The following is a 16,496-nucleotide window of genomic DNA, read 5'->3' as shown; positions in this document are numbered from 1 at the left end:
CATGTGACACTTAGATTAGATTATTTAGGGGCTTCATAGCAAAGGGGTGAATACATATGCACGCACCACTTTTTTTATTTTATGAAACAAGTTATTTTTTAAATTTCACTCCACCAGTTTGGACCTTTTTGTGTAATGTCCAATACATGAAATCCAAATAAAAATCCATTTAAATGACAAGTTGTAATGCAACAAAATAAGGAAAACGCCAAGGGGGTGAATACTTTTGCAAGGCACTGTATAATCTTCAAAAATCAATGGGTACATACATATCATTAATTTATACGTCCAAAAATGTATGTAGCAACTGCAGATTTCCCCTTTAAACCAATACCAAAGAAGCCCGGGGTTGCAGTGTCTTCTGGTTTTTGTTAATTCCTTCAACTTAATTGGTCAAATTAGGTACCTGATTGGCTGATCCCGGTCACTTACCTGGTTTCCCAGGTTGAAATCAGTAACAGGTAAAAGGAAAAGGAGGAAGACCAGCTGAGGCTGCATGCAGTGCATTCGAAAAGTATTCAGACCCCTTCACTTTTTGCAAATCTTTTTACTGTCAAGAGGTGGGTAACTGGTGCAGTGAATCTGGCGCAGGAGAGCAGAAATGAGTGTACAAGGTATTTAATTCCACGACAGCACCAGTATACAGACAATACTCAAGGTGCGGAGAAATACCGGTCACTCGAAAATAACGGGCGTAAATACATAACCCGGCAAACATAACCAGCCGACAAGTACCGACATTAACAATCAATAAACACGCACACTAACATGTGGGAAACAGAGGGTTAAATAATGAACATGTAATTGGGGAATAGAAACCAGGTGTGTAGAAAACAAAGACAAAACAAATGGAAAATTAAAAGTGGATTGGCGATGGCTAGAAGACCGGTGACGTCGACCGCCGAATGACACCCGAACAAGCAGAGGGACCGACTTCGGCGGAAGTCGTGACAGTTATGTTACAGCCTTATTCTAAAATGCTATGAGATTCGAATTGATCATCCGTAAGATGTTTCTAGTCCACCTTTGGTACATTCAATTGATTGGACATGATTTGGAAAGGCACAAACCTGTCTATATAAGGTCCCGCAGTTGACAGTGCATGTCAGAGCAAAAACCAAGCCATAAGGTTGAAGGAATTGACCGTAGAGCTCCGACACAGGATTGTGTCGAGGCACAGATCTGGGGAAGGGTACCAAAAACTGTCTGCAGCATTGAAGGTCCCCAAGAATACAGTGGCCTCCATCATTCTTAAATGGCCTAGTTAAATTAAGGTTAAATAAAAAAATAAAATGGTGTTGAAAGCATCATGCTGTGGGGATGTTTTTCAGCGACAGAACTGGGAGACTAGTCAGGATCGAGGGAAAGATGAATGGAGCAATGTACAGAGAGATCCTTGATGAAAACCTGCTCCAGAGCTCTCAGGACCTTAGACTGTCGTGAGGGTTCACCTTCCAACAGGACAACGACCTTAAGCACACAGCCAAGACAATGCAGGAGTGGCTTCAGAACAAGTCTCTGAATGTCCTTGAGTAGCCCAGCCAGAGCCCAGACTTGAACCTGATCGAACATCTCTGGAGAGACCTGAAAATAGATATGCAGAGACGGTCCCCATCCAACCTGACAGAGCTTGAGAGGATCTGCAGAGAAGAATGGGAGAAACTCCCTAAATACAGCTGTGTCAAGCTTGTAGAGTAATACCCAAGAAGACTTGAGGCTGTAATTGCTGCCAAAGGTGCTTCAACAAAGTACTGAGTAAAGGGTCTGAATACTTATGTAAATGTGATTTTTTAAATTTTAATTAGTCATTTCTAAAAACCTGTTTTTGCTTTGTCATAATGGGTTATTGCATGTAGATTGATGAGGGAATTTTTAAAATCCATTTTAGAATAACGCTGTAACAACAAAATGTGGAAAAAGTGAAGGGGTCTGAATACTATATATAATGTCCTGACTTTACCATCCTTGATGGGAAAAGTATGAGTAATATACTAATGTAGTCTGGCGCTATCTAGCAAAATATTCCCTACCTGTCATGGTTTATACAGTACGTCATCCTTTCACAGTTACATCACTCCTATTTCAATTTCTCTGTAGTTTAGTTTTGCCATGGGGATTGAATTACATCTACCCCTTCAGGACGGAGAAGGTGTTTGCTGTTGTGAGATAAAGAACAGCTTGTTTTCCTCTGAGCGTCCACGCTGTGGACACCTTCCCAGGCACTGTAGCCCTCTGTCACAACAGGAGTGTCAGAGAGCCTGATGTCACCAGAAGGTATTTCAAGGACATCAATTTCAGCAGCATGCCAAGTTTTGAGGATCGTCCATTCTACTGTCACGAAGACAAAGACACTTGATTTGTTTGATTTGCTGGACTATTCTTTGTCATAGCATAATGGTACCACAATTGGCCATTCTTAGACGTGAATGGCTATCAAACAAACATGAGACCCACCTGTGAGAACTGGAGGAGAAACCCCAAGTCATCCGATAGCAAGAGAGTAAAGAACACACCAATATAAATTGAACACACTGTATATGAAAACAATAAGGCCCGAGGAGGTGTGGCATATGGCCAATATACCACGGCTAAGGGCTGTTTTTAAGCACAACGCAACGAGGAGTGCCTGGACACAGCCCTTAGCTGTGGTATATTGGCCATATACCACAAACCCCAGAGGTGCCTTATTGCTATTATAAACTGGTTACCAATGTAATTAGAGCAGTAAGATAAGCATTTTGTCATACCCATGGTATACGGTCTGATATACCACAACTGTCAGCCAATCATTATTCAGGGCTCGAACCACCCAGTTTATATTAAACATTTTGTTAACCTCTGACTGCCATAATCATAATAGTCTAGTGATCAATGAAATTAAAATGTTTAAGAGAGTGCTAAATAGTAGAAATACATCTAAATGACTAGTTCCAGGGGTTTGATTTTTCAATATCGCCATTACATCACTAACTGTGCTGGATGAGGAATGAGAGACACCACTTGAAAACGACTCAGCCACAAAATTGAGGAGGGTTAGGCAAGTTTCTCATGACCAGGCAGATGGATAATTGTTCTCTATTGATCAATTGACCGGAGCAAGACTACATTTTCAACATTTCAGGGGCTTCTGCAGTGAGCAGAAACAGCCAGCCAGGCAGAGCACTGGGCTGCATTGGATCATTTTACCATCGCCCTAGTTTTCCTTTCACTTTTAGAGACAAATGACCCAGCTCATCCTTCTTACGCCTTCCTTCCCATCTCTTTCCCAGCCTGTGAAAAGACCTGGGAGATAGCAGTACCTTGATGTGTACCACTGCAGGAGTTCCAGAGACTCTCAAACGTTCCGCAGACATGGCTGTCTCAAAAAGATTCCTCAGGGGCTTTTCTCTTAAAAGCAGTTTAAATAGTCGTGGAATAACTGGGCACTATACCTTGAACAATTTCCCTAATGTTTCTAAAAGACCTCTGGAGTTTTAGCACTGAGGCACTGTGCTTATGTCGGAGCTCACCTGTGGGGCAGCGATGCTGAGAGCAGTGTTGACAAACTCCATCTTATCCTGGGACTTTTCACGTGCAAGACGGGCAGCCTCTTTCACCTCCTTAAACCGCTCAGAAAACTGAGGGACAAGAGATAAATGCTTGTCCATAATTAACTACATTATTTTAGGACACCAGACCCTTAATGTGGAGTGAATTGAGATCTTCACCTGATGCAGCTGCTGCTCTGTAGCGAAGCCCAGGCCGTAGACCGTGTTGGCCCTGCTGTCCGCCCACTGGCCGAACTTCTGCGAGGTCCTGGTGAACGTCATGCTCGGTGTGATGGTGCAGTTGATAATGGCCTGCGGATAGAGCAGAATCGCAATAGTGGGAACCAAGACTGTTCTCAGGGCAGACCTGGTTGTAGCTAGATATGTTTGAGTTGCGTCAGGGACAATTTCAGCATTTTTCCAGACAAAATCATTACCAACTACAGTTGCAGTTCCTCACCTCAGCTGATGAACATCAATAGCTATCATGCTGTACAAATAATGATTAATGTTTATGCCAAAGCAAGGACTTGTTTTCTCAGAAAATAAGTAAAACATTTGGGCTCATTACGGGAGCATCTGCTTGTATTTTCAGAATAACCCAACGGATGGTTGCAAATGTGTTGTACAAACAGATGGTTAAACACACCTAGAGTAAAAAAACATACAGTTAACTCCTTTGGAAGGGTCTTTTGAGCCTAATAACATGATAATGTGACATACCCATATTTCAGATTGGACAGTGGGTGCATTGGCAATCTAGAGTTTGCATTCTTTTTCAGATGTAACCAAGAAATGATATTTTCTTTGACTGACCTACCCTTTCAACAGATTAAAAAACATTGCATCAGGCAGCCGTAGACATGGCTACAGCCCCTCATTTTGTTTCAGGTCACATGAGAAAAAACATTAAGCAGACCTATTTATAACCTTTTGCGTCAGCTGCAGAATTACTATAATATGACTGACTTAAACACCCAGAATCAGAGGGCAAGGGCAGCTTAAAGAAGAGGAGGTTTTTTAACAAACGATTACGAGAGTCTGGGCCAACATGTTTCACATGACATGGTACAAAAGATTACCACGTTGCCAGACACAAGACAGGGGGAATTGGGCTGCTGATCACAAGGTCTGCAGGGAGTGGGGAATGTGGGTCAGACCAGAGGTGTTAAGGGGAGATCAGATAGATTCCAGGGTGGCATGGGGAGTCGATCCAAATCCAAAGCTTGTGAGGAAGACGAGTCTTGATCTTGTGAACGCTGTTAGGTGACACTGATTTTCTGTTCACATTCCAGTTCTTCTTGACTTAACAATGGCTTAATTGGTTTTAAATGAATAAAACGTGTAGAACCACTGCTTTTATGTCTAGCATCGTGAACAACTAAGGTCTGGAAGGATAAATAACTTTACAGCGGAAAGTAAGAGTGAACACAAACAATCTTAAACAGGTCCAGGCTGGCCTGTTACATATTCCAGACTAATATTTAGCTACTCTCTTTTCCAAGCTGGACTATGCTATATTGGCTAGAAGAAAATGATTGTGAACTTGAGACCATATTCTTAACCAACCCATTCAATCCTGTGAAAATCCCTCAAAAAGGATGTTTTCAACAAGACCACACATTCACATAATTCAACCGTGACATGTGTTCATGTTCCAGAGAGTCAACCCACTACACAGTACAGGGTTTCCACTAATTGCCACAGAGACAAAGTCAAAATTGTCTATATCGTAAAAGTTCATTAAAATGAAAATGTGCTTTTTGGTCTTAATTTTAAGGTTAGCTGTGTGGTTAAGTTTAGGGTTAAGGTTAGGTTGGTGACACTTAATTGGGGAGAACGGGCTCGGGGTAATGACTGGAGAGGAATCAGTGGAACGATATCAAATACATCAAACACATGGTTTCCAGGTGTTTGATGCCATTCCATTTGCTCTGTTCCGAACATTATTATGAGCCGTTAAAATCAAATTTTAAGAAGAGAAATGGTAAAAATAGGTGAGGTGGCTGTGGTATCTAGTGACGACCACAGTACAGCTGCATGGCTCACCTTCGTACCACCCACGCTGATGATGCGGTACACGTTCCTGTTGCCGTCGTAGAAGAAGGAGACGGTGACGGCATGCTTGCTGGCGGGGATCCAGTTCCTCTTGGTGTTTGGGTCGATCTGGAACACATGGGCCCTGGCACTGAAGATTGGCTGCTCCCTGGGGAAAGGCGTGGACATGGAGCTAAGCGCGTGAAGACAAATGGTGGCCAAGAGTTTCCTATTCCCTACAAAGCCCCTGAAAATTTGAGTATGTGAAGACTAACGAAAAGACAACTTTGTTTCTGACTCACAAATCAAGATTTTTCTGAATAATTATTTTATTATTAGTGCAGTGGAAGAGTGACCCATTTCTTCCATTCTTTAAAATATTGAACACTGTTCACGAAACAAAATGACAATTCAGACTTGCGGACAAACACATTATATTCTAATCGAGTTTTACTGTTCATGTTCTGATGAATAACAAATATTTGTAATTTCTTTGTGCTTTCGGGGAGGAACGACAACCTCCTAATCCTCCCATAATGGGACCCAGCTCCCATATTTGACTGGCTGCCATAATGCTACAGATGTTGGTTTGACCTTTGGCAGCTCTCTCAATCCAACCCTAATTTGCCCGTGGTTGTGGTTGGCATAAGACTGTTGACTAAAAAGCTCTGAACCTTTGCCCAAGTCCCCTCCGCATCCCTTCTTCTGCCAGTGTGACCATGCTAAGTATCCTAGATACGAGGTAAATATTTCAAAGCAACAATGTCACTGGTGTTCTAGTATGGTTTGGCAACTGTGGCATGGAAAATGTCAACCCAACCAAATCCGAATGACAACAGTGGAAAGATCTCACACAGAGGGAGAGTTAAAGTCCAGTGACTGTACGGAGCAGAGCAGACAACAGATCATAACCGACCTCAGTCTAACCTATAAACATTTTAAAAAGTCATTGAAAAAGCGTTTGGATTACGTACACAGTCAAGTCAAAAGGATTATACCTTGACGCTACAGATCGATTGTTACCTTTTTCACCCTCATCATAGTCAATTCAAAGCTGTAGAAGCTGTGCAGATCAGAAAATCCGCTGCAGTTAGAGGGTTGTTGGTACAAAGTAACCCACTAAATGTCATAGCAACATGACATGGTCTTAGGTGTCTGACTGTTTATTAAGTATGGATTAGCAGTAGTGGATGATTATAACAACATATGGTAGTGACGATCCTATCCATTTCGTTGGCTGATGAAAGCTAATAAGTAAAATAAATCTATCACAAATATCAACTAGAAAATTGATGGATGATTTATGACATGGCAAATAGCAGGTCACAGTGCACATTAAGCTGTATCCAAATGAAACTCAAGTCTGACCTCTTCAGTGACACAAATCCAGTGATGGAGGTAAGCAGACACAAGATCATACAATATCTTTGATATTTAAATTAATTGGATTTAATCCTTGTTCTGATTCTATATGCCAGGATCTCTAAATCTCAGGAGTTTTGGTGTTTTGGTGTACCATTTTAACTGCAAGAATTTGCTTACAATGACAACTATTGGTTGCCAGCTAGCCTGCATTATTACCTTCCATATCAAGACTTTGTCACATTAACCCTACTGCTAATAACAACTATCACCATCATAGCAGACTCACAGACACACTCACTCTCTCAAACACATGATGGGCTTGAGGAAGGAGACAGCAGAATTCTCAGTCTCATCCCATGGTAATCCCCCTTTTGTCAGCTGACATGCTTAATAACCAGCTTCTATAGGGCAAGCAGTAACCCCCAGGCTCAGACAGACACTGATCAGAGGGTTGGCCAGACAGGGGACGGGAGCAGTACTGTGGAACAGAGGGTTGGCCAGACAGGGGACGGGAACAGTACTGTGGAACAGAGGGTTGGCCAGACGGGGGACGGGAGCAGTACTGTGGAACAGAGGGTTGGCCAGACAGGGGACGGGAGCAGTACTGTGGAACAGAGGGTTGGCCAGACGGGACGGGAGCAGTACTGTGGAACAGAGGGTTGGCCAGACAGGGGACGGGAGCAGTACTGTGGAACAGAGGGTTGGCCAGACAGGGGACGGGAGCAGTACTGTGGAACAGAGGGTTGGCCAGACAGGGGACGGGAGCAGTACTGTGGAACAGAGGGTTGGCCAGACAGGGGACGGGAGCAGTACTGTGGAACAGAGGGTTGGCCAGACAGGGGACGGAAGCAGTACTGTGGAACAGAGGGTTGGCCAGACAGGGGACGGGAACAGTACTGTGGAACAGAGGGTTGGCCAGACAGGGGACGGGAGCAGTACTGTGGAACAGAGGGTTGGCCAGACAGGGGACGGGAGCAGTACTGTGGAACAGAGGGTTGGCCAGACAGGGGACGGGAGCAGTACTGTGGAACAGAGGGTTGGCCAGACAGGGGACGGGAACAGTACTGTGGAACAGAGGGTTGGCCAGACAGGGGACGGGAGCAGTACTGTGGAACAGAGGGTTGGCCAGACAGGGGACGGGAGCAGTACTGTGGAACAGAGGGTTGGCCAGACAGGGGACGGGAGCAGTACTGTGGAACAGAGGGTTGGCCAGACAGGGGACGGGAGCAGTACTGTGGAACAGAGGGTTGGCCAGACAGGGGACGGGAGCAGTACTGTGGAACAGAGGGTTGGCCAGACAGGGGACGGGAGCAGTACTGTGGAACAGAGGGTTGGCCAGACAAGGGACGGGAGCAGTACTGTGGAACAGAGGGTTGGCCAGACAGGGGACGGGAAAAGTACTGTGGAACAGAGGGTTGGCCAGACAGGGGACGGGAGCAGTACTGTGGAACAGAGGGTTGGCCAGACAGGGGACGGGAGCAGTACTGTGGAACAGAGGGTTGGCCAGACAGGGGACGGGAACAGTACTGTGGAACAGAGGGTTGGCCAGACAGGGGACGGGAGCAGTACTGTGGAACAGAGGGTTGGCCAGACAGGGGACGGGAACAGTACTGTGGAACAGAGGGTTGGCCAGACAGGGGACGGGAGCAGTACTGTGGAACAGAGGGTTGGCCAGACAGGGGACGGGAACAGTACTGTGGAACAGAGGGTTGGCCAGACAGGGGACGGGAACAGTACTGTGGAACAGAGGGTTGGCCAGACAGGGGACGGGAGCAGTACTGTGGAACAGAGGGTTGGCCAGACAGGGGACGGGAAAAGTACTGTGGAACAGAGGGTTGGCCAGACAGGGGACGGGAGCAGTACTGTGGAACAGAGGGTTGGCCAGACAGGGGACGGGAAAAGTACTGTGGAACAGAGGGTTGGCCAGACAGGGGACGGGAGCAGTACTGTGGAACAGAGGGTTGGCCAGACAGGGGACGGGAAAAGTACTGTGGAACAGAGGGTTGGCCAGACAGGGGACGGGAGCAGTACTGTGGAACAGAGGGTTGGCCAGACAGGGGACGTGAGCAGTACTGTGGAACAGAGGGTTGGCCAGACAGGGGACGGGAGCAGTACTGTGGAACAGAGGGTTGGCCAGACAGGGGACGGGAGCAGTACTGTGGAACAGAGGGTTGGCCAGACAGGGGACGGGAGCAGTACTGTGGAACAGAGGGTTGGCCAGACAGGGGACGGGAGCAGTACTGTGGAACAGAGGGTTGGCCAGACAGGGGATGGGAGCAGTACTGTGGAACAGAGGGTTGGCCAGACAGGGGACGGGAGCAGTACTGTGGAACAGAGGGTTGGCCAGACAGGGGACGGGAGCAGTACTGTGGAACAGAGGGTTGGCCAGACAGGGGACGGGAGCAGTACTGTGGAACAGAGGGTTGGCCAGACAGGGGACGTGAGCAGTACTGTGGAACAGAGGGTTGGCCAGACAGGGGACGTGAGCAGTACTGTGGAACAGAGTCAGCAAGATAGGCTATAGAGTTTGGCAAACTCACATTGAGACATGAAAATGTAAAAGCTATCATGTTGGTACTTGGTAACAATGCTTCCCAATCATTAGCTTACATATGATGCAATTTACTGACATTGTTGGGTTACACTAAAATTCCTCTCTCTACGGTAAAGCTATTTTCATCATGGAGCGTTTGGTACCTTACTAGAAGCAATTTGAATATCAAACTCACACAAATTATGAATACAAAACTATACACTTACCTCTTACTGTAAAATGTGCTAATTATGTTGGCAGCCATTTAGAAAAAGTTATCCAGGTCACACCACCACACGCGATATCATTGAAAAGCGCAGAATGTCCTCTCAAAGGAAGAAAACACAGTGGCATGTATGGCCTCAAAGAGAAGGGCCATGAGAGACCTGAGGAAATGCGTCATGTTTTAGACGATTGTCTCTCTGTGGAAGCTAACTGGATAACTTATCTCTTCCCAGGATCCGCTATTCATCCTTCATGTTAAACAGATGGACATGGCTTAGTATGATGTGGTGTTGTGTGTACATATGCTACACACACACACGATCAGGGTTCGAATTATACATCCACTCTTGGGGTGTCGAAAATATTTGACCATTTTGGGAGGGGCTCACATTGATATTTCAATTATTATAAGAGGGCCTTGTTATGGGGTGCCCAGCCTCTCTGTAATTTTAACCCTGCACACAGTTTGAAAATATTGATTGGTTTAATTATACTGCATATGCTCCAGCGGTTAAATAGGTGAGCAGAATTCCACCATGATAGGACATAGCGAGAAGATCCCATTTCAGATAATTAAAATACTACATATTCTGGCAATGGAAATTCCACAACACTGCTTTATCGATAAATGCATTACCTAATAATCTATTACGGTTTACAACTGCTTTAATTCATGTTATTTAATGTACCCTTATTGTAGAAGTGTTATCACTCACACTATCCATTTCTAATTGGTTATTACAGTTTTTTATTCTACACGCTGTAAACAGAATCATTTACATGGATGCTCTTCTAGAGGAGATACTGGGGCACACAGCGCTGGGAGAACTTCTCTCCTTGATTTAGTACAGCAATAATAGGTCAGGGCCTCAGAGTTATTTCAGAAATGTACTGCTCAAATAAGGTAGTGGTGCTCTCTGCAGTACCACTAACATCATGTGGGATAAACAGATAAACAGCACAAAAACTAACTGGTTTACTTTGAAAATCAAGTTTGAAACCACTTAATATCAATATAAGATCAATAAACAATATAGCTAGTGTGATACTGTTATTAGATGCAAATCAACATCACATCAAAACGTTGAAATGTAAATTCCAGAGCCATACTACATACCGTTCGGAAGTTTAATTACACTTAGCATGGAGTCATTAAAACTCGTTTTTCAACCACTCCACAAATTTCCTGTTAACAAACTGTAGTTTTGGCAAGTCGGTTAGGACATCTACTTTGTGCATGACACAAGTAATTTTTCCAACAATTGTTTACAGACAGATTATTTCACTAATTCACTGTATCACAATTCCAGTGGGTCAGAAGTTTACATACACTAAGTTGACTGTGCCTTTAAACAGCTTGGAAATTCCAGAAAATGATGTCATGGCTTTAGAAGCATCTGATAGGCTAATTGACATCATTTGAGTCAATTGGAGGTGTACCTGTGGATGTATTTCAAGGCCTACCTTCAAACTCAGTGCCTCTTTGCTTGACATCATGGGAAAATCTGAAGAAATCAGACAAGACCTCAGAAAAAGAATTGTAGACCTCCACAAGTCTGGTTCATCCTTGGGAGCAATTTCCAAACACCTGAAGATACCACGTTCATCTGTACAAGCAATAGTACGCAAATATAAACACCATGGGACCACGCAGCCGTCATTCCGCTCAGGAAGGAGACTCGTTCTGTCTCCTAGAGATGAATGTACTTTGGTGCGAAAAGTGCAAATCAATCCCAGAACAACACCAAAGGACCTTGTGAAGACGCTGGAGGAAACAGGTACAAAGTATCTATATCCACAGTAAGTGGAGTCCTATATCAACATAACCTGAAATGCCGCTCAGCAAGAAAGAAGCCACTGCTCCAAAACCGCCATAAAAAAGCCAGACTACGGTTTGCAACTGCACATGGAGACAAAGATCGTACTTTTTGGAGGAATGTCCTCTGGTCTGATGAAACAAAAATAGAACTCTTTGGTCATAATGATCATTGTTATGTTTGGAGGAAAAAGGGGGAGGCTTGCAAGCCAAAGAACACCATCCCAACCGTGAAGCACAGGGGTGGCAGCATCATGTTGTGGGGGTGCTTTGCTGCAGGAGGGACTGGTGCACTTCACAAAATAGATGGCATCATGAGGGAGGAAAATGATGTGGATATATTGAAGCAACAGCTCACGACATCAGTCAGGAAGTTAAAGCTTGGTCGCAAATGGGTCTTCCAAATGGACAATGACCCCAAGCATACTTCCAAAGTTGTGGAAAAATGGCTTAAGGACAACAAAGTCAAGGTATTGGAGTGGCCATCACAAAGCCCTGACCTCAATCCTATAGAAAATATTAGGGCAGAACTGAAAAAGTGTGTGCGAGCATGGAGGCCTACAAACCTGGCTCCGTTACATCAGCTCTGTGAGGAGGAATGGGTTGAAATTCATCCAACTTATTGTGGGAAGCTTATGGAAGGCTACCCGAAACACTTGATCCAAGTTAAACAATTTAACGGCAATGCTACCAAATACTAATTGAGTGTATGTAAACTTCTGACCCACTGGGAATGTGATGAAAGAAATAAAAGCTGAAATAAATCATTCTTAGTAAAATTATTCTGACATTTGACATTTTTTAAAGAAAGTGGTGATCCTAACTGACCTAAGACAGGGAATTTTTACTCTGATTAAATGTCAGTAATTGTGAAAAATTTCGTTTAAATGTATTTGGCTAAGGTGTATGTAAACTTCCCACTTCAACTGTACTTGCTTTAATGATCAGACATCCACACACTATTATTACACTAACAATCCATAGGACACAAGAGACTACTCTCAAGAATAGAGTGGCCAATATAGTCTTGAGGTTAGAACGTTGGGCCAGTAACTGAAAGGTCGCTGGTTCAAATCCTGCGTCTGAAAAGGTGAAAATCTGTTGCTGTGCTCTTGAGAAGTTAACCTCAATTTCTCCAGGGGACCTGGACAATGGTGAGACTGGATGTGACCCCACTCCTTGCGGGTGTCTCAGGGAGTTGGGATATATAACAGAAAAAAACATTTCCATTACACACTTGTACAAGTGTGTAACAGAACAGATATAAGCCCACATACACACAAATTATTATTCTCTCTCTTGTCCTGTAAAAGAAGAGGTCCTGTTTGCATCCCAAGGTCATTACACAAAGATTTTTACTGCCAACTGTCAAATGTTGGGATGGATCTCTTAATTTGGACTATGTAGTCAATATGCCTCAACTGAAACAAGGACACAGACAGAAGGGTAGGTGCGCTGGGTCAATATGCTACAACTGAAACAAGGACACAGACAGAAGGGGCTATTGAGTAGGTGCTCTGGGTCAATATAACAACAACTCACCTTTCTCGATGTTGCGGATACATCTTATAAGGCAGCAGAGGTTTGCTTTCTATGGAAGAAAGAAATTAGCACACACTGACTGCGTACACCAAGATGTTTTCATACAAAAAATGTTTTAACATTAATACACAACTGGACTAGAAAAGAACAATTATGATAGATCCAAGTGTTCAAGGTGCCATCGCTGCTTTTCAATGTATCATTAGAAATGTATAGGTACCCTACCTCAAGAACAAGGTACCCCAATATTAAAAAGCATTGTCCTGACCTTTTGAGATATGGTCCCGACTGACTGCAGCATAGCCTCAACTTTTCTCTCATAGCAACAGTCATTTACCAGCGTCCAATGCAATGAGTCAGTGAGAGTTGAATAGAGTTACTCGAGACACTCACCCCATTTCGTTGTAAAATATTAATACGATCTATTGGTAGAGCTGCAATGTGGGCTCCTCTATGTTGAACACTGGAGCTGTAATCCTTCCTCTTATTTGTGTCAGTATAGGGATGCTTCCGTATACCACCGGAATTGCACTGCAAAGGGCAAGAATTGGCTATGAATACTGTGGACATTCGCTGTCAATAAAATTATATGCGCTCTGTCCCTTCACTTGAAAAAGCTTGCCACGACGTCGGACATCCATGCCATCACGAAACTGGAGCAATGTGTATCATTGGCCACAGTCCGGCAGTCCATCGTGTGTAGATTTCTCCGTTTTTCTTACTGACTGCACTTCAGTAACCTTGTTGTAACGCAGTTCCCCGCGAAGCTCAGGTTATATTCCTCTTGAAGGTGCAATGTGTGAGTGAAAAGCGTGCAGTCTTCTACACTGGTTACCAAGTATGGTTTGGCATGAGCTACTTTTTTTATTGGTTACATTTCATATCCAGACAACACCAGCTGCGCGCGGTGCAGCGCTCTATGGCTACAATTTGCTACAGTTGGGGTTTCAGCCCGTCTACATACACCACCACCTGCTGGTTACCGTTTGGTACTGGGTCAAATTACGCTTATTCTAACACCGACAAAACTCACTACAGTAGTTTAGAGTCAACTTCACGGTTGACCATTAGCAAATAGATTAGGCGTAATAAACACTAACCAACCTGTATTTAATTTTCACATACCTCACATTAAAACAAATTCCTTGGGCTCACAAGGACACAATACTGCAGCACCACGTAAGCATGAGATTAGGGCCGCCCAGCCCAGATGTGAAGTCTATGAGCTCAGTGCTAGTAGTCGAGTTAATCATAATTCCTGTCATTTATAAAAACAAGTTGAATTGTTCATCACTTAAAATGACTGAAAAGAAACCTTTATTTTTTTCAAAAGATGTTACAAGGATGACATTTCAGTGAGAGTATAACAAGACCAAATAACTAGATAATCATAATCAAGCAATTTCCTATAAGAAACATCACTTCACTCCAAAGTAAAACCCAGCAGAAACAAATAATGAAAATAAATAATACTAGGATGACACCAGCTATGGGGGGAGAAAGAGGACAAATCTAGACTATTGTGTCCTAATTGAAGGTTCTTTGCATTCCAAAATCCCTGCACCCCATGAGACACTCAAGAGTGGTGTTTTGTTTGAACTATATTTGAAGATGAGCAAAGATCAGTTACCATTTGTAGTGGACCAATATTTAATCTACTTGAACTTGAGCAGTTTATTTTCTCTTCAGTAGTTCCCCTTTTGAAACAATAGGCTAATTTCATAAATATACATGAATGTTTAGTGATGAAACCTGATAATTGAGGTGTATTATCGAACAGCACATGCACAGGTTGTCAGATAGGGAACGCTGTCAGAAATATCACATTTTCATAATTTATCTGGAGGGATGTGGTTAAGGTCTAGAAGATATGGATATCTGCAGATCTTTTTGGTAGGTACAAACACATTTAGTCAGAATGGGTAGCATCTTAAAATGTCTTTCCGCAGGTGTTCATAACAGAAAATGTTTAACCACATTGGCATATGACAATGACTTCTGAAAATCATAGCCTAACACAACTCAGCAAAATGACATGAAAATGATTGTCAGATGACACTATCACACATGGAATGGAGGGTACCGTAATGAATCATGAGTGATGGTTACATACAATTCAGAATTACAGAGTGAAAGATTTCAGACCTAAAACTCAACACGGCTGGGAAGTGACAAGTAGGATTAACACAAAATACTACTTTTACACGTAAGAAATTTTACCATCAATGATACAAATTACAGTGCCGTCAGAAAGTAATCACACCGCTTGCCTTTTTCCACATTTTCTTGTGTTGTAGCCTGGTTTGAAAATATATTAAAATTGAGATTGTGTCACTGGCCTACATACAATTCCCCACAATGTCAAAGTGGATTTATTTAAAAAATGTTATACTACAAAATAATAAAAAATGAAAAGCTGAAATGTCTTGAGTAAATAAGTATTCAACCCCTTTGTTGAAGACTAAATATGTTCAGGAGTAAAAATCACTGTGTGCAATAATAGTGTTTATCATCTCTGTACCCCACACATACAGATCATTGTAAGGGCTCTCAGTCGAGCAGTGAATTTCAAGCGCAGATTCAACCATAAAGACCAGGGGAGGTTTTCCAATGTCTCGCAAAGAAGGGCACCTATTGGTAGATGGGTCAAAAAATTAAATAAGCAGAAATTGAATATTCCTTTGAGCATGGTGAAGTTAATAATTACACACTTTGGATGGTGTATCAATACACCCAGTCACTACAAAGATGCAGGCGACCTTCCTAACTCAGATGCCGGAGAGGAAGGAATCCATTCAGGGATTTCACCGTGAGACCAATGGTGACTTTAAAACAGTTACAGAGTTTAATGGCTGTGATAGGAGAAATCCATCCTCAGTTCGACATTGTAGTTACGCACAATACTAACCTAAATGACAGAGTGAAAAAAATGAAGCCTGTACAGAATTAAAAATATCACAAAACATGCATCCTGTTTGCAATAAGGCACTAAAGTAAAACTGCAAAAAAATGTGGTAAAGAAATGAACTTTGTCCCAAATACAAAGCGTTGTGTTTGGGGCAAATCCAATACAACACATTACTGAGTACCACTCTCCATATTTTCAAGCATGGTGGTGGCTGCATTATGTTATGGGTATGCTTGTCATCAGCAAAGATTAAGGACGTTTTTGGGGGATAAAAATGTACAATAGAGTTAAGAACATGCCAAATCAAAGAGGAAAACCTGGTTCGGTCTTCTTTCCAACAGACACCGGGAGCCTAATTCACCTTTCAGCAGGACAATAACCTAAAACACAAGGCCAAATATACACTGGGGTTTGCTTACTAAGATGACATTGAATGTTCCGGAGCTTTGACTTTAAATGAGCTTGAAAATCTATGACAAGACTTGAAAATGGCTGTCTAGCAATGATCAACAACCAACTTGACAGAGGTTGAGAATTTTAAAA

General features: G+C 43.1%; 1 protein-coding gene across 4 annotated transcripts in view; it reads right to left on the bottom strand.

Moving 5' to 3' along the window:
* The window catches only part of LOC106599029 (homer protein homolog 3), a 29,334-nt gene extending 15,356 nt beyond the window's left edge, over positions 1-13,978 (bottom strand). Inside the window, exons 1-6 of one of the 4 annotated variants that reach the window (XM_014190080.2) lie at positions 13,439-13,978; positions 13,046-13,094; positions 5,577-5,733; positions 3,708-3,839; positions 3,510-3,617; positions 2,455-2,463 (exon numbers count right to left, since the gene is read on the bottom strand). In XM_014190080.2, coding sequence (XP_014045555.1) covers positions 2,455-2,463; positions 3,510-3,617; positions 3,708-3,839; positions 5,577-5,733; positions 13,046-13,068 — 429 coding nt within the window. In that variant the 5' untranslated portion in view covers positions 13,069-13,094; positions 13,439-13,978. Of the gene's footprint in view, positions 1-2,454; positions 2,464-3,509; positions 3,618-3,707; positions 3,840-5,576; positions 5,734-13,045; positions 13,095-13,313 lie in introns of all 4 variants that reach the window. The other 3 variants (XM_014190079.2, XM_014190078.2, XM_014190081.2) reach the window with 3 other exon arrangements.
* Positions 13,979-16,496: the final 2,518 nt, after the last annotated feature.

This window comes from Salmo salar, chromosome ssa03, assembly GCF_905237065.1.
Source record: "Salmo salar chromosome ssa03, Ssal_v3.1, whole genome shotgun sequence".
Taxonomy (NCBI): Eukaryota; Metazoa; Chordata; class Actinopteri; order Salmoniformes; family Salmonidae; genus Salmo; species Salmo salar.
The sequence above is the reverse complement of the archived record's forward strand: the minus strand, read 5'-3'. Positions and strand labels throughout refer to the sequence as shown.